The sequence below is a fragment of the Calliopsis andreniformis genome, chromosome 5 (genome assembly GCF_051401765.1).
Source record: "Calliopsis andreniformis isolate RMS-2024a chromosome 5, iyCalAndr_principal, whole genome shotgun sequence".
Classification (NCBI taxonomy): Eukaryota; Metazoa; Arthropoda; class Insecta; order Hymenoptera; family Andrenidae; genus Calliopsis; species Calliopsis andreniformis.
Window position 1 is genome coordinate 7,688,304 of NC_135066.1, and position 23,974 is coordinate 7,712,277.

The window sequence follows — 23,974 nt, forward strand, 5'->3', positions numbered from 1 at the left end:
ACTGTTTTATTTAATGTTTTATTTAATAAAGCTATTCAGAGAATTAAAAGTGTCTTATTGAATATGAAATCTTTTCACATCTAGCATTACTTTTACTACTCCATCCTATTTATATAGTAATATATTAGAACAAACCTCGCGAAAGGCATGGAGATGCACTGTCGAAGCTACCCTGGGAGGAATTCTGGTGTCTAAGCTTATGTCGCGAGCCTGGTCTGCCTACAGACAGGGTGTTGCCACACTGCGTCGAGCACTGATTGTTGCAAATGTTTAGCGTGTTCGGTCGACGCTGTTCCGACTTTTGCTGATTGTTTTGCGCGTTCTGAGCCAAGTTTGTGCTCTTCGGCGAGTGCTGCAACGCCTGACCGGACTTTGTCGGTGATATGGGCGTTTGCAGCAGCCCAGGTCGATCGTTCTGATTGTTTTTCACGCAGTTGTTGCATTTTTGGATCACATTCGAGCTCGTCATCTTGGATCGCTGGGACTCTGACTTGTTACCATTCGTTGGTGAAGTGTTATTCTTTGGTGAGTGAACTTGGGAAGGACTAGATTGACCTGTAAAGAAGACGAGCAAATTTGTTTAGCGAATCCTCGACCCTTCGAATGATTCACAACTCATAGATCATAGTGTACTCAACATTACTTGCTTAGCTCCTTTTATTTTGTAAAGTGTTATCATTATTTCAACTCCCCGAACAAAAAGAAAGTTACCATTTCGTGAAGGAGCTCGACAGGTAGGCGAAGTGGCCGTATTGCGCATTTGCTTCGGGGACTGATTCGGGCAGAGATTGCTGTTGAACATTGACTCGTTGTTGTTAAGCTTCACGTTGGTAGAGCTTGGGGGCAGATTTCCCGCGAACTTCTTCTCGCTGTCCACCGACTGTGGACTGTGTGGAGACGACGAACCGTTGTGTGGCTCCCTCGGGGGAGACGTCGACTCTCTCATGGCATGACTCCTCACCAGTAATTTTACTTTCGTATTCGCCTGAAAGAATTTTACGCTGAGCGAATTGCTTAAACCATTTTGCTTTAAATATACCGAAGGGTTCATGATTCGCGTGAATCTACGAATCAGTAAATGAACTATATGTACTATACGTACCCTATTACGAAAGTTTTTGTTCTCCGTGTCGGATTTGTCAGGTGGACAGGAGGGTGAGGTACGGTGGAGCGAGGGAGAAGAGCCGACATTGGGATTGGCATTCCCGTCTATCATATCCGAATCAGAGTTGTTCTGATAGGACGCGTTCGGACTACCTATGATGAAGCCTTGCCTGGAGGACGGCACCGAGGGCATTCCTCCTCGCACCACCACCGTGGGACTCTCAGGTCGACTGTGCGACCTGCTACCTTTATGCACCACTATGCTTGGTACTGCAACAGTCAAATGTAACTCTTACTCTAACGACTCTGTCACAAAAGCTCGGCTAATTGACACTCCACAAACAGACAGAGCCTATTGTCGAAATCTATAGCGTTTCCTCGCTGTAGACTCGAAGCTTACTGACGATATTCGTTGTTAATTAGTTTGTGTCTTACCAAAAGCAAACATGAAAAAAGTACAGTAATACCCCGATTTACGTTTAGCCACACATATGTCCTCTTTATTTGCGATATTATTCGAATTTTTGTAAGGAAGTAACTATTTCACACTATTTCATTCTGTCAGGTTTTGGAAAGAGAAATGACAGACTTACGTTCACAGACTTACATCAATTATTCTGGAGCCAAAAAGTACGTAACTCCGAGGTATTACTATCTAGCACATTCTGTAAAAGCACTGTATTCCAAAGTATCGATAATCTTGCAGTTAACAGTGTCCTTAGATTTCTAAATTTCCATTCGAAAGGCCTCACGTCTGAAAATCTAAACCCATTCAACGCATTTGGACACATGTTTGCTCGAAGCTACCCATCCCAGAACCTCCATCGTTTTCCTTTTCGACAAAGGTCTAAAAGCTTTCTTGGATGGCTTTTTTAACATGTTTACGTGAGTCACGCGGTCAGCTCGCCGAGCTGAACGCAAATTCTGAAGGAAAAGGCGAAAGGAAAAATCGTGAGCGTGATTGTACACTTACTCTCCAGGCGGGCCATGTGTTAAATGCGTCATGGGGTTACGGTGCAGGACTCTGCAACTGGTGGGTTCAAACGGGTGCAACTGGGTTAGTACGTAAATCTTTCGGGTGGCGTGCAGCTCGTGGGGCTGATACAAGGAGCCAGACCACTGCACGTCCACCTTCCAACATCGTACACTCTGTAAGCAGATACAACACAACGGTCATGAGTTTGTTGCGAACGTGATATGGAGCCATCGTTAACATGTTCACCATTAAGCAATTTTTCTACATGACTCTCAATTTATGCAAATATATCACTAAAAACGAAAGTATTTTCCAGTTTCATAATACAGATTTTTAGGTCAACTTTTACATAAATTCAAAAATTACCTTAACCCTGGGAATACTAAGCCTTTGGAAAGAAGCTTGAGTAGGGTTCCTCGAAACCACATTTCTGACATGTTTATTTTCCTTCGACGTTTGAATGTCAAGGTTTATAGACAATAGATAATTTTTTGAGAACTTTTTTATGCGAAGGAAATAGCTTAAATTTAATATGTTGCGAGTTGTGGACTCGAGGAATCCTGCATCTAATATTACTAGGGTTAATATTATCTAAAAATATTTTAAGCAAATATTGCAAATCGAAAGTATCGGTCACCCGTGACCGTCAGAATAGTCAATGTGTTAGTGTGTTAAAAAACAGTGGATAACAAACCATTTCAACGTCCAAAACAGTACCTTACAGTCACTAGATTCTTATAGGTCAGATTTTGCTTTCTGATACTCTGTATTTCGATGCGTGCAAACAGTGTTACGTATAGGATGCTTTAAAATAAATGATACAAACTGAGAAGAAACAATATTCAATGAAAAGCTAAATTAGAGATCGATATCTCTAACTTATACATTTATTTTGAACCACCCTGTACTCTGGCATGAAGTTAAGGAAGTGACAGTTAGTTTCAACACACCCTGCGGTGCTAACAACGGCAAAAGGTTTTTGTTAGAACAGCGTTTCCCAAAGTTCAGCGTTCGAGGGCGAAAGCTGCAAAATCAATCGCAAACGAGTTCGAAACTTCCTCGTCGCGCTTCATTTGGAAAACACCGGGCCAGAAGCTAACGAACTTAAGTAGACACGAATACCACAACGTCCAGTAACCGTGCGTTGAAAGCTGCGTAACCGCGATAGCACGCGGATGTTCGAAAATATCGCTTGTTACTGGCAATGAAACCTTCCCCTCGCGCGTTTCATTCAACTCAAACTTCGATTCATAAATCGTCCACTTCCACGGCGGTAAGGGAACTGGCGAACTGGCATCACAGTTCGATCGATTTCGGTGGCAAAACCACAACCAACCTCCACGGAATTTCCATGACGAGCAAGTGACAAGGAGCAGGAACTGACATAGCGAAACTTGAAATCACGACGACGTCTTCGATGTCATCCTCAATCTTCCTTCAAAATCCGAAGCTATTTTCTATTCAACCACGCGTCACTGTCAATCAGTCACCGTCGTCAAGCGACATCCACTTCCCAGGGTTCCCAGCTTCAGTCTCTATCCTCACTTTAATCCTCGCTTCAGGCCCGAACCCTAATCCCCCATCTCGAGCACAATGGGCAAAAGAAAGTTTAAAAGGATGTACCAAACAGACAGCACCATACTCGAGAAGGAACCACGGAATGTCTGTATTATATAAAATCAGAAGATATCCAAAAGCAGAGTGTTACGAATACGAGATAAAGTATCTAGTATAGAAGCTTGCTAACAAGGAAGATTACTCAAACACACGAATGGCAAGTTTAAACTGTCTGTCCACTACTGTATGTCAGCTCCCGAGATTCTGACACAACAGCTCTAAGTGCACTGAGAGGGTAGCCGCGAAACTGCGTTATGTCAGTGAATCGAAAATCAACACGGTTCAACACTGTCACCACAGGGTCGCAGGGTCTAGATCACTCAGAGAGCTAGATCACAGCAGTCCTCTCGCGGCCCTCGGACCTCTGCACTTCCCGCTTCGCTCTCACGGACTGAGCCTCTCGGAACACTCGCGAACTCCTCGGGCGGATCTCAGCACGCAAGACCGCTGGATCCCCGTGGACCTCAGGATCCACCGTGGATCATGGCCGACCTTCCACCCGCTCGCGCCTCTTTTTCTCCCCTTCGGCACCGTGAACCTTCGGAGCGCGTTGGCCAGGCTCCACGGCGTCTCGAAAATAGCAGTAGACTCTTTCTCTGTCGGCCCGCGGTCCCTTCCTATCCGCTATCTCGGCCGAGCGTTTCGCCGCGCTTCTTTTCCGCCGCGGTCCATGTCACTCCTTGTCGCCGCGGCAGGGGCAGGTGTCGCTCGCGCGTTTCCAGGTGGGAAAGCTCGAGGACGTGGCTGAGCGGCAGGTGGAGGACGGGAGCACGTCCAGGGGGTTGAAAAGGCAGGGAGAGACAGAGAGAGAGAGAGAGAGAGAGTGAGAGACTAGGAGACCTGGACCAGCCGCAATCTATCGAGTGCAACGCGGCACGTCGCCACGAGACCGCTTCGCGCGAGAGACTGAGAGAGAGACGCGCGCCTCCGTCGGTCCTAGAGAGAGGAGGAGAGGGAGGAAGGGTGCTCTCGGGCAGCCAGCGAAGCACGACGGACAAAGGGAAGGGGATGAAGCTGCCAGTGAAAGAGAGAGGGAGAGCGGGGGTAAGGGTATGGGAGGGAGGATTTTGAGACCGAGAGGGAAATGGGAAACGATAAAGCGGGGATAGACCGAGGAAAACGGTCCTGGAGAGAGGAGGAGAGAGGCGAGAGGAGAGTGGCCGTATGTCGGACAAGTGCACGCGTGCGCGACTCATCGGTGTACCGGGTGTAGAATGAACCGTGCTTGCATCACGATTCTGATCGACGACGTCACCGTGCCCCTGTTCCCGAGCAGCCTTCCCCGACTACTTACTTTCGACGCAGGGAGTGGAACGTGTGGTCTGGCTGTCTTTCGACCGTGAGATTCTGCAGGGGTAGCGGCTGAATTCATGCTTTGACAGCCGCGAACGTGTTTCAATCTTACAATCTGATTTCGAGTATTTTGCAGGGGTCTGAGTGTTACTTGGGCATCCAGCACAAATTAATGTGTTTGGATTTATTGACCCTTGTTCAAATAATCGTCCCATATTAGTATAACAAATTTTGCTTTCGGCGAACGAACGCCATTATGTTCAGTTTCATAGTGAGACTTATTTTTCGAGCACATTTAGTTAGAGATAATTTTATGTGAATTCAATTTGTTGTTAGAGATCAGTGAAAATTAAAATTACATTTCGGGTCATATAGACTCGAGAATAGTATAAGGATTAATGATTATGTTAACACCTTGCACTTGAAATACTACTTTCAGGCAAAGGCAATATTTGGTGTTGTAATCGACTTACGTGCAACAAAACATAAATACTTATCATTTTAACTGCTCAGCTTTAATTATTAATAATTCCACTTACTATGTACTTAAGATAGAAACATAAAGAATTCTTCTACTTAATAAATACGATATTAATACTACGGTAGTGCTGGTCAACTAAGAAAGTAGAAAAGAAAGAGTAATCTGAAACTTTAAGTTCTTTACGAAGCCAACAGGCAAAGTTAAAGATCTTCTACATATTTTAAAATTCGAGTTTCAGAGATCACAAGGCAACCTATCTTCCACAGAAAAAACTTTGATAAATAGATACCACGTGCAACAGAGACTCAACAAAATTTGAAATACACTTTTTAAGTATTCCCAGGGAAAATCATTTCATCGTTCAAATGACCACTTTCCCATGTCCCTTTCTTGAAATGGCCGAACATGTCCTTGTAGGACGTCGTCCTTCGCCAACTTACATTATTTAATCGTTAACAGAAGGTTTCCGAAGAGTTTCAATGGCCTTGCATGAATCACGACTGTACTATTTCGTTGCCAGAAATTTATTCCTAGGGAAAAAAGCCGACTTATGCGAAAATGATTGATGCAACTACCTACTGTTAACCGTGATTATAGCGAGGCTGAAAGTTATCATGCACACGCAAGTCTGAAAACGGAGCATAAACGATGAATTTCCCTTTTCTTGGAGCTTATTCTAATATTGTTATAGATCAAATCGTCCATAAATGTTTGTTAAATTATTTTTAATTATCGGTGAATCGATGACCACAATTATTACTTTAATAATAAAAATAACAACGACTGACGTAGGTACGTCTACTTTTACTTGAGTACTAGAAAGGATATTAAATGACATCGAGAATAGTGTACGAATTTCCTAAAAATTCGTATTTCAAGAAGAATCTTCTTCAGTTTTATTCAGCATCAATTCAAAATAAATATAGCACGTTACATGTTAAATAATGGCACGAGTCATTTTACTGCTTTGATCGTTCTAACGACAATTTTTCATTCGAACTAAGAATTAAAATAGAGCCCATTTCTCTCATTCTTTATTTAAGCTCTCCGAGAATGAATTTATTAAATTTCAGATTACAGATTTAATACCTTTTTTCAGTTACTCTTATTGAATCTACTGGCGTTGCCTTTGTAGAATTTTGAAACGAATGTTCATCGTTAATCATATTTAAATTAATGAAAGAATAATATATCAGAATGAAAAAAAATTCTACCGCACACACACGTGCCAGAATTGCTGAACAGCTGGAAACGATTTCGAGGACGCTCCTCTTTGACCAGCGAACCAGTATAATTGATTAATTATAACAGAAACCTATAAAAAGTTCCCATAGACTAAAAGATTAAAAAATTACGTCGTCATCCGACTATTTCTAGCTCTTAGAATGGCTGTCGAGGTATTTTTGAAAGAGTAGAGATTCCGAAGAACAGTTCCTCCTAGTTACATATCTACCTCCTGACCGCATTTCCGGTTCCAGAAGCAATTCGTTCGATCGCGGTTGATAATTCCAAAAACAACGGTGCCTTGGTCGGCTGTAAAACTTTTACTGCTCCATATTCGGTAACCCATGTTTCCGTGGCAACTATACTATAATTCAAAACCGTGGCCATGGCAGTGTGTGGACGTGTGTACGTATGACTGGCTGCGAATGGTGTCTATGACCCATATAACACGCCCAAGCGTAACTAGGTCATGTACCTCTGTATCCCCTGGAATAATACAGGGTGTCCTCCTTTGAAAAAGCTCCACGGCTCAAGAAGCCACCAGTCACCGATCATAAATAATTCAGGGCACTTTGTGAATTCGACACTTGATACTCACATGATATTCAGAGACGGTGCATCGAAATGATCGTCCAATACGGTGTTCAACTGAACAATCTTTCTTTCACGAGAAGATTTCTTGTAACACCATTGGGATCAGAGAAGTGTCAGTGTCTAAGGAAGACTTTGTGTTTCAAAGGTGTCTATATTCTAGAGAAACATCGTAAAGTGGAAAATTTTTGTCTGAAATCAACGAACATATGAACGCTAAGGAAGTTGTCAAAAATGTATGTCTTGTTTGAAAAATACATAACCAAATAACCAAGATACACCACCTCTTCCGACGCCATTTGTATCAATTTTGCGTGGCAGCTTGAATTCAAGTTACATTTCAAATCAAACCACTTGGATTCAAGTAACTTAACTTGTGTAAACACAAACTTGGTATCAAGATACTCGAAGCCAAGTGGCTGGCATTCAAGCAACATGACTAATCTGAACGAGGCTTTACGACCGAAAACTATCCCGAAGTCGGTATGGAACGCGTTCTATTGTCATCAACACGCAACAACCCATTCCTCCTTGATGACGCACTTGGACTCAGATGACTAAACACCAGCGGCTATTCCTAAACAAGGCTGACGCCTACGGAAGGGCTAAAACCGCCTTTAGGGTGCGTTTCGTTTACCGATATCCTCGCGCTGCGCAAACATTGGCTCTGCAGCCCTAAAAACGCGTTAACGCGATCGATATACGTGCAGAGGGGACGCAAAGGAACGCAGGAAGAAGCTTGGCAGTCCCTAGGGATGGAATTAAATACTTCCTAAGTTCGAATTTCGACTCAACTTTTCCTCGACTTTTATATTTATTACAGAATTCTAATTTCCAAAACTCACGTACTTGTGAAAACTATAATTGTTTCTGGCATTGAAGTACTTATAAGTACATTCCTGAAACCTGCGAATACTTGTTCTGGAGTTCAAAAGTATCTCACAAGTAGATTCAAATTTCGACCGAACTTTTCCTCGACATTTACAACCACTATAGAATTCTAATTTCCACGACTCGAGTACTTATAAAAACTATAACTCCTCCTACCATCAAAATACTTATAAGTAGATACATTCCTAAAACCCATTTATAAAAAACATTACTATCTCCGACAACAAGTAATATTCAGATCCAATGAAACGTGGATATAAAAACTGACTCGAATTCGTTAGCACATATTAAACTTGATCCCATCCCTAGCAGCCATTGCGCCCGAGAGGAAAATGAGAAAAGAACACCTCGCCGTTCTTGGCCGAACGCTAAGCGCGCGAAAAAGCTTGGAAGAAAGTAGGTCGGGGCTATTATCAGTGGAACAGAATTAATTCGACCCGGGACGGGTGTTAATTAATCACGTGTGGGTCAGAGGACCAGCTAGACCAATTCTAGGGGGATTCTAGGCCAGGGGGTGCCAGACGAAGGTCCTGGACGGGGGACACGCTCGGGACCGAGGCGGCGAGAGTTTTTCGCGCGCGAGGTATCGCCCGGAAAACCCAATTTCAGGAGGTAACCTAATTCCTGCGGGAGGGATGACCTAGCCAGCGAGGAGGCGGCCAGAGTACGGCAGGATATTCCGCAGGAGGCGGGATATATGGGGAGGTTAGAGGCCGCCAGGGGGGTACGTTCAGTTTAGCGATACGTGCCAGTCCGATGCACCCTCTTGTCGCCATGGAAACGACCTACTCTCCCTGGACAGACGCATCGGCCACCTTCCGCGTGTTAACGCTTTGAGCGCGGCGTCGGTCCCTGGGGACCAACAGCGGACTGAGCAAAATCGCCGCGACCCTCAACGTGTTAAACATTCGAGTAAGGATATTTCTTAATGTTGTGTCATGAGATCATCTCTGGCTCGAACCTGCTCGTCTTTTCCTGTGAGCTTAATAGGACTGCAGTATCAGAAGTTAACAAAGTTAATGACCTTGATATTCACTTTTCTTGCAAGTTAGTTATTCAGCAATGGGCTGCGAATATCGTATGGATGTGTAGTTCGATGTTATGATATATGTGAATAATACTGTATAAAAAGGATAGCTTCTTTTCTAAAATATTCATTTCTCGAATTATGCACGCAGAATGCACGTGAAATCTGTCTGACTTGGAGACTTACTCTACTGCCAGTATGCATAGGTCAGGCGTGACGCAGCGATGGCAGTGGAATAAGTCAGCAGAATCAGTCAAATCAGAAACATTTCAGTGTCAGAGAGACTCAATGAAATTTAATATTTTTATTAGAAATTTTGAAACACTAAATGAGGAGTATTTATTATTCGCCTTATTATGTTCGTCAAGTCTTTTTTAATCCCGTTATGATTCTTGTTTCAACAACTTTCTTAATTTTGAAGAGAATATGAAACAATTATCATTAATATCTACATTTCTGATTTCGTGATATTATATTAGGAGTCCATTATTTGCATTCATAACAATTGACTTAGTATTAAACATTGTTTCGCGTAATATTTTCAAGAGAAATTATCATTATTATATCGTAAATCTTATTATAAACTATTAAAATATTTCATACATGTCAGAATATTAAAAAACGAGAACCAAGACTTCGGTCACCTTCTTAGTCATCAGAAAGACTGTTTTCCCTGTGCGATTAGCATCATCGTTCCCCAAGGCGAAACGAATTTGCACAGTGGATTTCCTCCTCGAGATCTCACGTGTCACCGCACGCCAGCTAAAAAGACAATGGAGTGTGACTGCTGGCCACGATCCAAGATGTATTATTCTAGCTGTATATTCGATCGCCTATTACAACATTATAACGATCATTGACACCCGTCGCCCCGTAATTTCTACCGTCCCGTACGCGTGTACGTTCGATACTCTTTTACTCTTCAGCTTCTAAAATAGACCCTTGTGACGTTCATCGTGCAGAACTAGTATATGGAATCGAAAATTACGCTACCCTGTACCCGCTATAAACTCGGTACTACGTCGACCATACCTGGAAGTTATTTAAATCAAATCAATACTCCTTTACATCTTTAATAACACAAAGAGAGAACCATCAACGCATGAGTTGGGCCCAAAAATAAGTGCCTCGTTACAAGCTCGCCAGTGAGCCGTTCTATTGACGTCTACAATGTGAAAACAAGGGTTCATAACCTTTAGGGTAGATAGTACTCGCCAAACGGAGGAGAAGAGTCCTAAGAAACTAATATTTGAGTCCTATTGTAGACCTAGGAAAGTATCGTTATATTTGGGAACCACTAGTCGTCGATACTCGCTGATACTCGCTGATACTCGCTGATACTCGCTTCTGATACTCGCGAAACACAGTGAACTTGAAGTCAGCACGGGGGTCAGGCACATAAGATGCAATGTCACAGCGTCGGTGGAAATCGAGAATGGAAAGGAAGTAAAGTGGAGCAGCGAAGCTGAACGGGAAGTCATGGGGAATCGGTGTACCGAGTAAATTTTATTCAGGTCAACCCGTACAGCGGTCGACCCGGGGTTGCTGGGGGGTTGCTGAACTCCGTGACCCATATACCAGCAAATAGGGCAGAGAATAAACGACGAAGACAGATCGAGCTCATCTCGCAAAGGTGCTTTCACGCTTCATCCCCCGACAAGCACGTCGATTCTCTCGAGAGCCAACGTCTCCAGAAGACCGCTTCGAGGTGATACCTTGAAGAGGAAGATGGGAACGACGCGCGACACGCTGTTACTATTTCGATCGAGTTAGAGGCAAGGGACGTTGATAAATGCAGAGGCTCGAAGAAAATATTTGGTGGCTTTTATTTCTTCTAGACGCGAGGAAAATCGAGTCCACTGACAAATGCTTCTTGTTTTTCGATACAGAACTCCAGCTGGTTTCGAGTTTTGTGGGGCAGTAAATTGAGTGAAATACTACACGAATTCTGTGTTTGAGCCTTGTTAACAGATTGCCTATAGGTCGTGAGTTATCTCGTGTTCTGAAGAAGGGATACTTTCATTTCTGTATTGTGCAAATGGGGAAACCCTTTTCTATTTGAAATTTTGATTTGTATAACAATTTAAGTATATTTGGATATCACGTTTATAATTATTACTTTCATATTCAACAAATAGTATTTTTAGCGAGTGTTGCAATTTTATTGGCCATTGCTATAAATAATACTGCAACTTTGTCTCTGAACCAAAGCTGCAGGGTTTCACCAAGCTTCGTCGTAGATGTTGGAATGTTTATATCTTCCGCATTTCTCCGCGCATAAATCTCGATAATCTCGCTGACAAGATCTCGTACAATTTCTAAGTGGGAGAAACAAATTCTCCTTTGAAAACAAGTCTACTGGTTACTGAATGCACTCATTCGTGCATCGTATTGTTCTCACGGTGGCAGATATTGGATTACGATTTATATACCTGCAGGACAAACTCAGTTGTCGTTTGATGAAATCGAAAAAAGTACGAGAAATAAACGAGATTCCTTTCTATTTGCTATCGTAGAAGTAGAAAATAAAGTACAAAAACGAAAATGAAAATGTTTCAAACATTCTCACTGCATTATCCTTTCGACACTAAACTGCCAGAAGATTAAACGTCTCCCTTGAAATCCACAACGCAATAACACTCCCAAAGCGGAGGTTCCAAGGATCTCTTTCAAATGGCAACTTCTCCGTGTCGAAAGAAAGTCTATCCAAGGTGGCGATAAGAGTTCAAGGGGGCCAAGCAAAGTGTCGGTCGCTAATCTCGTCAGGGCGAAGATTTTCCAACGACAAACATGCCAGACGGGCAGGCGCTCGTCGCCGCGAGCATTCAGCTCGGCGAAGCCACGAGTGGCTTCCGTGCTGGCCGACCGCTATTTATAATGAAAATATTTTCACGACGGTCCACGATGTCCGAGCACTGCCCACGTATCTATCGACAGATATATATCTCGACCGCGCATTTAGCACCTACGTCCATCGATCTTTCGACGCCTTTTTTCCCCTCTTCTCGCGAACTCGTCGATAAGCAATTTTATCACATGTCAGCCTTGCGAATATTCACTCGAGAGGCTGTCGAGCATGACCCTTGACCCTAACATCGTTTCTGACGACTTCCACTGGTCGAATCAGTTAGAGGGACTTTGATTTCTTCTGATCTCGAGTGTGTGCATTACGAGCGCTCGTGGAAGGAACTAGGAGCGAAGTGTCGATATATTAACACAATATTTTTTCGTTACTTAACCTGTTGTTATTCTTCTCGCTTCCTGGAATTATTCTCCTACGCTTTTTTGGAGTTTTCTGTTGTCCCTAAGGAGACAGATACGAATCGATAGAGAATATATTAATGTCAGAAAGACATTTGTTATTTTTTATAAAATTAATCGAGTAGCGAACTTGTGATGGATCAATGTATGTATAGAGGTTTTCCATAGACTTATGAGTTCATTGTGACAGTTTTAAAAATTAATTCTGTCACTGGTGGCGTACTTTAGTAGCAAACTTCCTCATAAAGATCCCTCCATACAGCATCTCAAGCTCTAAAAGTGTTATAAACGTTAAGCTTAAGCTAGATAAGAATAACCTATTAAATCTGTAACCTTGCAAAATCCTCAGTAATATTAACCATGAGGTGTTATTACTGTCAGACCAAGGCAGATCAGGCACCATCCTATAATACTTTTATCCCATTCGAGCTTCTCTGGCAATCCTATAAATATTCCAGCATATACTGGAAATACCTCGATTCCTTTGCCCTTTACATGCATGCAAAGTTCCTCGCATATTTATAACTATGTGAGCAAAATCAGTTAGGCAAATCCCATAAATTTCTCATGATGGTACCGAATCGTCGTATCAGACTTCAACATTCGACAGGAGACTGCCATGGAAGTAGAATTAATCATGTGGTCAAACAAGACCGCAGCCAGGAACGCAAATTAACACGGAAACTTCGGCAACAATTGACTTTGACGGCAATTTCCTGTGTTTTATCACGATCATAATTTTATATACCAGAGATCTCTTAATTGGGACATCGGTTTCATCGATATCCTGCGAACCAGGAAATGTATGCAACAGTCGATACGCCCTCGCCCACCTCTGTACAGTAGAGAATTTCCACGATATAGACTCATCGGTGATTTTATAACACGAAAGGTCCACGAAAAAAAAGAGAGAGATCTTATCAGAAACTGTGAGCGATACTAGACGAAAATGAAACTCTTCTAGCCTAGATAATTCCTAGCTACAGCAAATGTAGCAACGAGGCTTTAACGAGGAAATACTGTCTCTTTTATTTCGACAGTATTCAGCATCGAATACTCATCGGAGAAAGATGGGAGACAATGAAGAATTCCTCTGCAAAGGGCTCCGCGAGGAACAACAGTCGACAATGGACAAGAACTTCGATCCTTTCGAGTGAACTGGCGCTGGAGGGCAGTATTGAAAACGGATACACGTAACCTTTTTTTACGACAGCAGGAGAACGCAAAAGGAAAGACAGAAGTTAGAGAAAGCAACACGTGCCCTCCCAGGGACACAAATTCGCGGATGGGCGATCAGGAAGAATGCGCTGAAATTGAAAGGAGCTATAGAGAAGAGGTTTTGGCTCGTGCTGGATCAATACTGTTCGCATTCGATTCCTCTCCGTCGACAGTTGCAATCCGCGTCCTTTCCATGTCCACCGCTGACAGGCCTGCATTAAAGCTTGTTTAACCAACAGTGAGCCTCGCAAAATTTCGAGCTTCGTGAGGATCACAGTAATTCGCTCAGATAAGTTCCACTCGGATGCAAGGCTGGCATGTTTGCTGATTCGAGGGAAGATTATCCGCTTCAGGGCACCCTTTTGGGCTTACGCTTTAGAACTCTCGCGTGAAAACACTAAGTCGAAGACTGGCCAGTGTTTGACTCTGCTCAACAGGTATGCCGTTTAAAACAGTTAAAGAATCGATTACATCAACTACTTTGTTGTCATAAAAATTCTTTGGCATCTAAAACGAGTCTATTCGGAATGAAAGTTTTGTATGTGATGTTGGCACAAAAATATAATAATAGATTGTACGTAATGTCTAGTTAGTACTGTGCTCTGCTGACAAGATGAACCCTGGCAACAATACGCATCTATTGGTTTCGAGGCTCATCTTGTCAGCAGAACACTATACTAGTACTATGGTCACAATAAATTAGGGGGGTGCTGGGCTACAGTTTTATATTTCTTCAGTCTGCAGAATGTTCGACGACAGAAATTTTAAGGGGTAATTCTACAACACTAAAGTAAGACAAAAAGCATGAATGATAAAAATGCGTTTGAGGTCTCGTATCAGAGTTATTGATTGCTAAGAAAACACCAAGAATACGCGAAAAATGTGTTTGAGTTCGGGCTTATCTTATTGGCCTCACTCTGTCTGAGTTCGAACTTATTCTACTGATTTTTCTATGTCTCACTTGGGACTTATTCTACTAATTTATCTTTTAACCTATTCTACGGTACTCATGCAGTAGAATAAATCCCAAGTCAGACACTTTTCACGCGGCTTATTATATTATACATGCTTTCCCAACAATTAATCGCTCCGAAACGAAGCACTCAACGCAACCTTGTCATTTCTAATTTTCGTTTCATTCTGTCAAGTAGAAGCACCCCCTCCGAAACCTTCTAACATGCTGCTACGTATGACTGGTTGAACAGAAATAGAGAAGTATTGAAAGTTATGACAAACCGAAAACTCGAGATTCCTCCCTCGTGGCGCCTCCCATAGGCTAATTGGACAGACGAATCGAATTTCAAAAGAATCCTCGTCCACGAGAGGAGGATCGTACACAAAGCGCAGAGGAATTGACTGAGGCTGAAAGACAGAAATGGACACCCTGTTGATTCCGTTCAGCTTCGTCGACAGAGTAGCAAGGTGGACTGTATTTAACGAAGAATCGACACTAATTCGTGCGTTCCCTGCGAGGTCTGGTCAATTTTGGCCCTGGTCCAGGTCTACGTCAGGGCAGTCTCTGACGCCAGCATCAATGAAAGAACGTGAAAGAGGAAGAGAGAAGGCAAGAAACTCGACCGGTTGACAGGTTATATCTCTCTGTAGGCCTCTCGACCAAAAATAACGCGGGTGTTTTAACGCCGCGGCGATTTTCACCGACGCTCCTTGGCCATGCGAACAAGATAGCCCTCTCTCTGCGCAGAATTCACACGCCTGCACTTTCAGAGGTATCTATAGTCACCTAAACACCCTTTACGAAAACATGTCAGTTTTGAATAAACGAAGTTTCAGTATTATCTGAAAATTTTCTTATACGAACACTCTTGTCTTGCTATTAACTCGGATAAAGGAAGCTCTACTCTAAAACAGTTTATTAAACTGCACTCTGATTTTGGTTCCCATGACAACAATCAAAATGCAGTTATGAACAAGTACACAGTGAGCTTCGTCGAAGTCAAAATGTCAAAAATATGGAATCTTGAACATTAGAATTGATATAGTCTTTCTAACACCACGACACTACTACGCGATTAAAATTCGAAAAATTTAATAGTAGTCTCTAAAAAATGGAAAAAAATGATAAAGTATGTCTCTTTGATACTAAGTCCACTAATTGAAACAGTAGGACAATTGTGAATGTATTTTCCTTTGAAGCTTATTGCCCAAGACGCTACTTGACTCAACAAAGGTACACGATAGTTGCTCTCACCCTGAATCGCCGTTTCAGGTTGCAGTAATTCGTTTTCCTTTCCTAGAGATACGTGTTCTTCAGGACAGGAAACTGCATTCACTCGCTCAACTGAACTACCCCACTAACGGCGTAAATCGTCCCCTCGATACGTTTATATAGAAGATCGCATAGAGCCCCTGCATCTTACTGGTCGTTGCTGCATTATTCAGCCGTTCTGCTGCATTTCGCAGTGGCTGCAAACTCTCATGCACACATGAAAGAAAACACATATCGCACCAACGTTCTGCTTCTGTCGAAGCATTAAGCTACCCTCACACTTGCGAACCTAGCTTTTGCTTTTCGAGCTTCAGACAGAGAATCAGAGAACTTGGCTTCTTCGAATAAGAAAAATCCTTGACTGAAAAACAAGACAATGGAGACTATATAAAAAAGTAGTCCTCGGTCCAAAGTAAACTAAATTCTGTAAAAAATTCTTTTAACTAAACGTGACTTTTGAAATTCATTTTAGTATATGAATAACTGAGACCCCTTAAAGGTTGAGGCCCAAAGCTATGCCCCTCCCCCTCTCAACCCCTAGGCCCCCTTAATCGTAGCTTGCTCATAACAGATTAATTTTTAGCAAAAAATACTGCAAAATTCACAATATTCTTTAACAATTTTGAACATACATATAAAAGTATATAAAGTATTTTTAGTAACACATTTATTAGCAATTTTTCCTTAAATGTAAAGAAAAGACTTCAAAGGATTTTATCCTCAATATCTGATATTTTACTATGAACGAACCTTTAACTATAATATCTAATAATCCAAGAAACTATATGACGGAAGCGACGCGTGCCGTTTCTTCGCTTCCTGCTTCGTGATTCGTAAAGACAGCAATTGTCGCATGAAAAATTCAGGGAACACGTGCGTCCCACGCGGCCATTGCATCTTGTGTTTCAAGAACGAACCGCCGCCGCGTCTACCATGGGAGGTTTATGCAAATTTCAGGTCGTTGCCTCTGTACTTTCCCGCCGTTCAACGGATCCTTTTCCCCTACGACATGAAGGCTCTTGGCGAAGTGAAAAGAAAAGAGATTCTAAGGGTTCAGTCGCAAGAAGAGCCAATCATACGTACAAAGTTTTCGACGATAACGCTTTAAATCTGTGGAGTTATAACATCTTACTAACACAGGTATGTAATTACTTAATTCTCAATGTTTCCAATAGAAAATAGGTTTGAAACTTTACGTATCACACATGTATTTCAAAAGTGACAGAGCTCAAAGTGATATATTTTTTAGTACAAGGAAAAGGTTATTTGTGAGCTTAGAAAAAGAATTATACCTGTAGTGAACTAATAAAATTGTTTGGAAAATGGAATTTTGAGAAAGTGACAAGAAACTAGAATTCTGTGAAATTGGCAAGAAAATAGAATAGTCTGCATTATTTGAAATAATTTGAGATTTCTTCAAATAGAATCTGGGACTTCGGAGTTCAGTTAGTAGAATCTTTATAATAAATAATGGCACATTTAGGTACTAAACTTCTTTATGGTCGTAATTCAGAACTCGATTTTTTTGAGTTGTGCTACGTTTGATATGCATATGCGATATTATGCAGCTATGACATTCTAAATTTGGCTTACGAATTTCTATTTCTCCATTTTTTTTAATATAAAAATCTGAAAATTTTCTATCAAGAACTGTGTTAAGATTGTATAAACACTTTACTACCATTTTTTCGTTGTATTGATAGTTTTTACGCTACTTAAAATGACATATAGCGTTCCCCGGATAAGATGATACTTTTTGCCCGGTTAAACTGATACGAAAGCGCTTCTACGACTATGTCTCGTTTACTTAAGGGGTGGGAACCTTCGTGACTGTACACTCGATGACGGGGCACAATGAGTCATAGAAGAGAAGGATAGAAGTAATCATTAAGAGGGAGAAAAATGTTCCTCATCTTTTATCGTATCAATATTAAAGTAACATTAATGGATTCCTGATAGTCCCTCGATTGCTATGTAAACTAAACTATAATAATTCAAGCGAAGTTCGTTTTAAATGTCGAAAATTAATTTTCTGTGTAATTTACTATGTAGACTGAATAATGTTACGTTCAGTATCATATTCATCAGGAATTCATGAAAATTCGATTTGTCATTTATGTGAAAATTAAATGAAAACTCGACAATATTCGAACAGTCTATTGTTATTCATTTTTTTAACATTAATATTGTATATTTTAACTTGTATATATAGCTTTATATATTTTTTTATTTATGACGCATATGATTACAATTAATCTGTATTTTTCTTTCTACTCTAAAGGCTTTACCCCGTTAATAATAATAATAATTCCTGACAAATTGTATTGATACTATAATCATCAATATTACTGGTCATGTGCGATACCCTTTACTTTCACGATACCAGAGACATTCAAAGTACTAATCCTCATCGAATCACCCTCTAAATCATTATCTCCCCAACATATATTTAAAACCTCCCCGAACCGACACCCACACATCTGACTTTCTCATTCGCACAGGATGGATTCTGCTCGCAATTTTTATCTTCCACAGGCTTTCATCGCGCACGAACCCAATACAGATGAGGACTGCAGAGGAGCATGAACGTGCATGGCGAGCTAATACAACGACGCAACAATTTCATCGCGATTCTATTCGCGTTTTCACCAGTGAACAAGCGAGCCTCGCGACATGCAATTATCGGTTCCACGAAGTTCCGTTGATTCCGCGATTTCGCCGAACCACGAAGGGATCAAAGCTGCACGCGCATGTTTACGTTTATTACGATGCGAGAACGTGACCGAGCGCCCTTCATACCTCGTTTTCGAGAACCAGCCGCTTCTACCCCTCAGCCATCGCCCTTCCTGGCTTCTCGAACCAGCGGCGTTTCGCGATAAAAAGCCTTATTAAATGTCAGGCGGCGCTCTTATCCGGCCTGATATCAATTTTAGTCGCGCCTGTTGGGCGACAAAGGGACGAAGGTATTAAAATGCCTGGTCATGTAGCGGAGTGAATGAAATGCAAAGGAATACATGAATTACACCTGACGTCAGGTTTTTTTTCTGGGGCATGGGGATAAAAAATGGATTGTTTGAAACGGACCAGCACTTTCTATCAAATTTATCTCGAAGCTGCTACCGTATTGGGGTCGAAGTTGGGTATTATTGGAACTGTTTCGAATAAATGTTTATTCGAGGGGAGATTCGGAACTGTTGTGCGCAGATTCCAATCAAATTTTAAAAGGGTGGCAGGTCTCTCTCTGTGGAAGCTGCCGAGTGTTATTTCAACCGCAGATGAAGACGTAGTTTCGAAATAATGGGAATAAGGTTTGAGTAGCTACTGGTTGTCTGTAGTTGTAAAGCGAAATTACCTAAGTCACATGGTTTTGTTTTCGAGATATTGTTGCTTAAAGTTTTCGATTTCAATACTGTCTTATGGACTTGCGTCACAAAATAACTTATATAAATTTCCAGTAAACCGTTTCTGTGTTAAAAAGTAATTACCTATATTTAATTTAATTCTTGTCACAATCTAGATTCGAACACTTCTCAACTTATTGCAAATAAACGTTTATAGAAGACAATTATCCGAAATATACTTCCTTCAATCGTATACTTCATTAAAATCCAAGCGACTCCCTTCTCTAAATTGTTCAACCAAAGTCACATTCGATCAAAAACTCATTTCTGTCTGGCGAATAATAGTTTATTCGTTGTTCCTCATCCCAATACTAAACCCGGAACCAATCAGAAACAATCGATCTGAGGTTCCCCAGGCAACCCACATAAACAGAAAATAGTATAATTCAATCCTCTGAACTGTCGCATGTTAGTTTATGTGTGAAATGGACCATCAGGATGAGACAGACTCTTCTGCTTGACAGGTCATACGAATTAACCAGGTGAAAATTAGGTCGCCTTTGTCGACTAAGCAAATTAATTGCCAAATACTCCCTAACGGAATACAGAATTCGAACAGAAAATCGCTTTCTCGAACGAGGAATGAATTCGTTTCTTTACCTTTATTAGAATCGTCACCGTACGACTGTAATGGAACGTCAATCTTTTCAGGTGACAGAAGCTGATGATGTAAAGCGATCTTATTCGCAATAGTGACTCAGAATTCGTGGATGGGGAAAGAGATTCCTTGAAGCCAACGCGTGGCGATGCGCGATTTAACGTTGTCTGACTATAAACGCACGTGTTCCCCTCGCGTGATTCAAGTCCGTAATGAAACCTGCACGCCAGTAATTTTCAGGAAGTCGGAGTCACTTTAGAAAAAGGAAGAGCTAAAAAGAAATGGAACTAGAATAGGACCTCGATTAACTAGCTTAAGCGGGAATTTCTTTTTCTCATAGTAAAAAATCTTTTTAAAAAAAAACCGATCTTTTTATAGTTTTTTCATACTTTTTCATAGTAAAAAATCGTTTTTTTTTTTAAAGATTTTTTACTCCTGAATTCCTTGAAAACTGACCTTGTCAGAAAGAATTTAGCTATGATCATGATTTGCAGTATTGCATGACGATCCAATACTGCCAATTTGATGCGAATCGAGAACAGAAGACCAAGAACCCGTCATGCAGTGATCCTAATCGTGATTCACCTCAAGACCTATTACCTAGGTCGCCATTTCGCTCAATAACGTCGATGCTCGATTTTAGGACATTGTAGGTGTAGAAGAAGCCAACAGCTCATTAGAGGGATGAGGGCCAAGTCCTCGGAGGAGCAATTTTCGTTCTTATAGAACCCGAACACGCTACCCTCGTCGAATCGAGGGCCATCGCAGCCACTTCTTATCCTTCGCGAACCCCGAGGAGCCTCCTACACGTCCGCTATCGGGCTTTTATCGTCAGACAACGACTGTTTTTATTTATCGTTCCAGTGCCGCCCACCCTTAATCGCCTTTAACGGGGATTTATCAGCCTGAAATGATCCTCGAGCTTCTGCTACTCCCAATCTCTACATCTGCGCCACCATTTCGCTAATGAAACAGGATTACGCTGCGCAACTATACCGATTCACGATCACAATTGAATTGGTGAATCGGAGGATAGTATAAATCCAAAATTAACCATTTTCGAGTAATCCTAAAACTATATCTGTAACCTAGAGTTATACAGAAAACAAGTGGACTTGTACAATCTGGCTCTTGAATCTAGATTACGTAAAATGCACAAAGTTCCGTATTAGGATCAAGTATCTTAGAATGTGGTTTTTGGATTTGTACTGTACTTCAACTGTCCCATTCAATTTAAGTATCTTATGTTAGTGTTCTCTGGAATGTTTGAAAATCGTTGGTGCAAGCAAAGGAGTGATTCTAAATGAAAAATAAGTCAAATATGTAAACTAAGATGTGTCGATCACGGTTTAATTTTGAAAAAATGTAAATCTGAATTTTGACCGAGTACACATTTAATGAAACATAGTTTTAGAAGGCTGAAAGGTATATGTACACACGAAGTGACGGAAACACTTCTAATTTGTAGTAGATAGCTTATTAAGTTACTTAAATTCAAACAGTTTTGAGTTAAGTAAGATGACCAATACAAATGAGATCTGAAACTATGCTTTTCTGCACGTATGCCCAACTTTTCTAAAATGTGAAGTCAATTTTTTGAAAATGAAGTGTGATATAAAAAAATTGTACGCATTTGGTTCTGAAATATGACCCTGTGTGTAAAAAAGTTTAACCTTTCCTGACTTTCCTACCTTTTCTTCAATTTGATCGTATCTATCTTAAAATAGTTTTACGTAACCTTTAACTGGTGTAGTTTTGACCTCTCTCATTTACCACAAAATGAATTCATATAATATACTGTTATTGTATGTATATCAAGTGAGCAAATAACGATACACAAAATAACCTACTTAAACCTAGCTAGTCATCAATATTTCAAAAACAAAAATTAACAACTATATTTCGAAAACAATAACACATGACTTACGTTGTCTATCCTTACAACCACAGAACCACAACGCTCTTAGCACAGAATTTTTCATACGGAAAAACAACTGACCTCATATCCTCAACATAAGGTCAACAAGACTCTCCAACAAATCACCACCCAGACGCAGACTCCACAAAGCCCGTGACCGTCGTTCCCTTTATTCCCACAGTAATGATCAGCAGGCAGGAAGCACGGTGTCGAGGTAATCACAAAAAAAAAGTGAAAAGACCAGGACGTAGGATTAATCGAGGAAATGTGGCAGGCGGAGGGGAGTCGTTCGAGCGGCAGCCAGAAGGCTGCACCGATGAGCGAATCACGAAGATAGGCCGAGTCCGACTGGCGAACTTGACCTTCACCTCGAGGCACAGGCCAGCGGTTCGATCGACTCGCGACGCTCGTGGGATTCCCCGAAAGAAGGTTAACAGAACCTTCTCGGAGGGCACACGTGCGACGCCGCATTAGGGGAAGGGCCGCGCGCGCCTAGCGTGACTGCTCGCGCGGAAGGAGCGATTCGCGTGCGGGACCAGTCGAAAATCGGCCCACCCCCGTCCCTCGCGGCAATTCCTCCTGGCGAGAGGAGGCGAGGCGCCGATCGATCCTGCCGCGATTCGGCCACTGGCGAAAGCATTCGGCGAATCCCGCGTGAGTCATCTCGTTTCGTTCACGCTGGCGATGACCTTGCCGGATAAAGTGCAATGCGACGCGAGGACTACACGCTCTCGTGCAGCCGCGGCGATTCTCATCGACGCCCGTGGCCTCGATCGCGATCGTTACACGCGATCGGCTCCCGATCGCGGGAATCCGTGGCCCTTTCGAGGAAACGCGAGGCCTGCGAGCTTGGTCAATGGTACAGGTGACGTGGAATGGGGGAGGAATGTACTGAGCGAATGGGAATGCACGAGCAGCGACACGTGGCTGGGTTCGCGGTGAGGTCGATGTGGATGGTCATTTGTGGACAATGTGGTTAGTGTTATTATTCGTAAGAGAGCATTATGAATCTTTAAAGGGTCGAAAAGGGGATTAGGACATCGATATAATGTGCTCGGGGGGGAGGTTTGTTGGCAGAGGGGTGAACCTGCAAATTAGTGGCTTTCTCGCAGAGTTTGATGAATCTTAAATATGATATAGAAATCAGCATTTTGAGCAGGCTTTTGTTCTACCAAATATAAATAAAATAAATCAATTTGTAAATTTCTATATGACAGTACCTACATCAGGATTGGATAAATTTTATTTGAAATAGAATCTAACCAAATAAGATGATATATAATTCAAATAACGATCTTTCAAATGTGTCTAAAGAATTCCCAGGTCTGCAATACATCGATCTCGCGACCGCTCTCAGATGAAACCTTAGAAACACGAGCAAGTGACAAAGAAATTTAGCAAAACCTTGCTTTGAGCTCTCAAGAAGCGATAGCCAACAACGACGAAACCTCGCAAATGCAAGACCATCAACATTTGAAGTCAAGGATCCTACACTTTCGCGCTGCTATCACTGCACAGATACTGTCTGACTAATTCCCGTCGTCACTACTTGAACAGGGTCAACGCGTGACTGCCTCTTACGCAGCCTTAATCACTGCGAGCACGCGGCCGACGTTGCACTGACCTCAGTCACTGCAGAATCATTATCACCCTACAATGAAAAAACTGTTAACTTTCGATGAAACATGAGACAAATCTCGCGATTTATCGCAGAAGAATCAAATCAACGTGTCACCGTGTTCTAAAATGGCAATTGTTCAGTTCTTGTGAACTGAATCGAGGGCCATGTGGCCACAAAACGTCTCGAAGGCTTTTAGTTATAAATATATATAAAAGTTTTAAAAAATATCATACCGTCCTTAGTTCGAGCAGGAAGTTCTTTGTCCTGAAGAATGTCTTTATGACTCTGACTTTGCACTCCCTACTGACCAACCACTTACACACTACTTGCAACTACCCTTCACGAAGGCTAACTTTCACGCATAAATTAGAGCTTTCTGTTAGTTACAAATAACCCAACTATCCCACCATCAATTCTCATTCCGAATTCGAAAATTTAACAAGGAGAGTCCAGTCTCAATAAAACTTACAATAAAACTCAATAAGTCTCACAATAAAACTTTAAATTGAAATTTCTCAAGAACAAA

At 41.7% G+C, this 23,974-nt stretch overlaps 1 protein-coding gene across 7 annotated transcripts in view; it reads right to left on the bottom strand.

Annotated features, from left to right (window-relative positions):
- Positions 1 to 23,974, bottom strand: part of LOC143179467 (uncharacterized) — a 39,441-nt gene that overhangs the window by 9,504 nt on the left and 5,963 nt on the right. For 4 of the 7 annotated variants that reach the window (XR_013001969.1, XR_013001968.1, XM_076378717.1 and 1 more), the window contains exons 1-4: positions 14,920 to 15,036; positions 1,103 to 1,374; positions 712 to 985; positions 136 to 555 (exon numbers count right to left, since the gene is read on the bottom strand). Coding sequence is in view for 5 of the 7 variants with exons in the window: in XM_076378717.1 (XP_076234832.1) it covers positions 136 to 555; positions 712 to 985; positions 1,103 to 1,374; positions 14,920 to 14,956 (1,003 nt within the window). In the remaining 2 variants the exon portion in view is untranslated. Of the gene's footprint in view, positions 1 to 135; positions 556 to 711; positions 986 to 1,102; positions 1,375 to 2,077; positions 2,254 to 3,416; positions 4,524 to 14,919; positions 15,037 to 23,974 lie in introns of those variants that run through there. The other 3 variants (XM_076378718.1, XM_076378719.1, XM_076378721.1) reach the window with 3 other exon arrangements.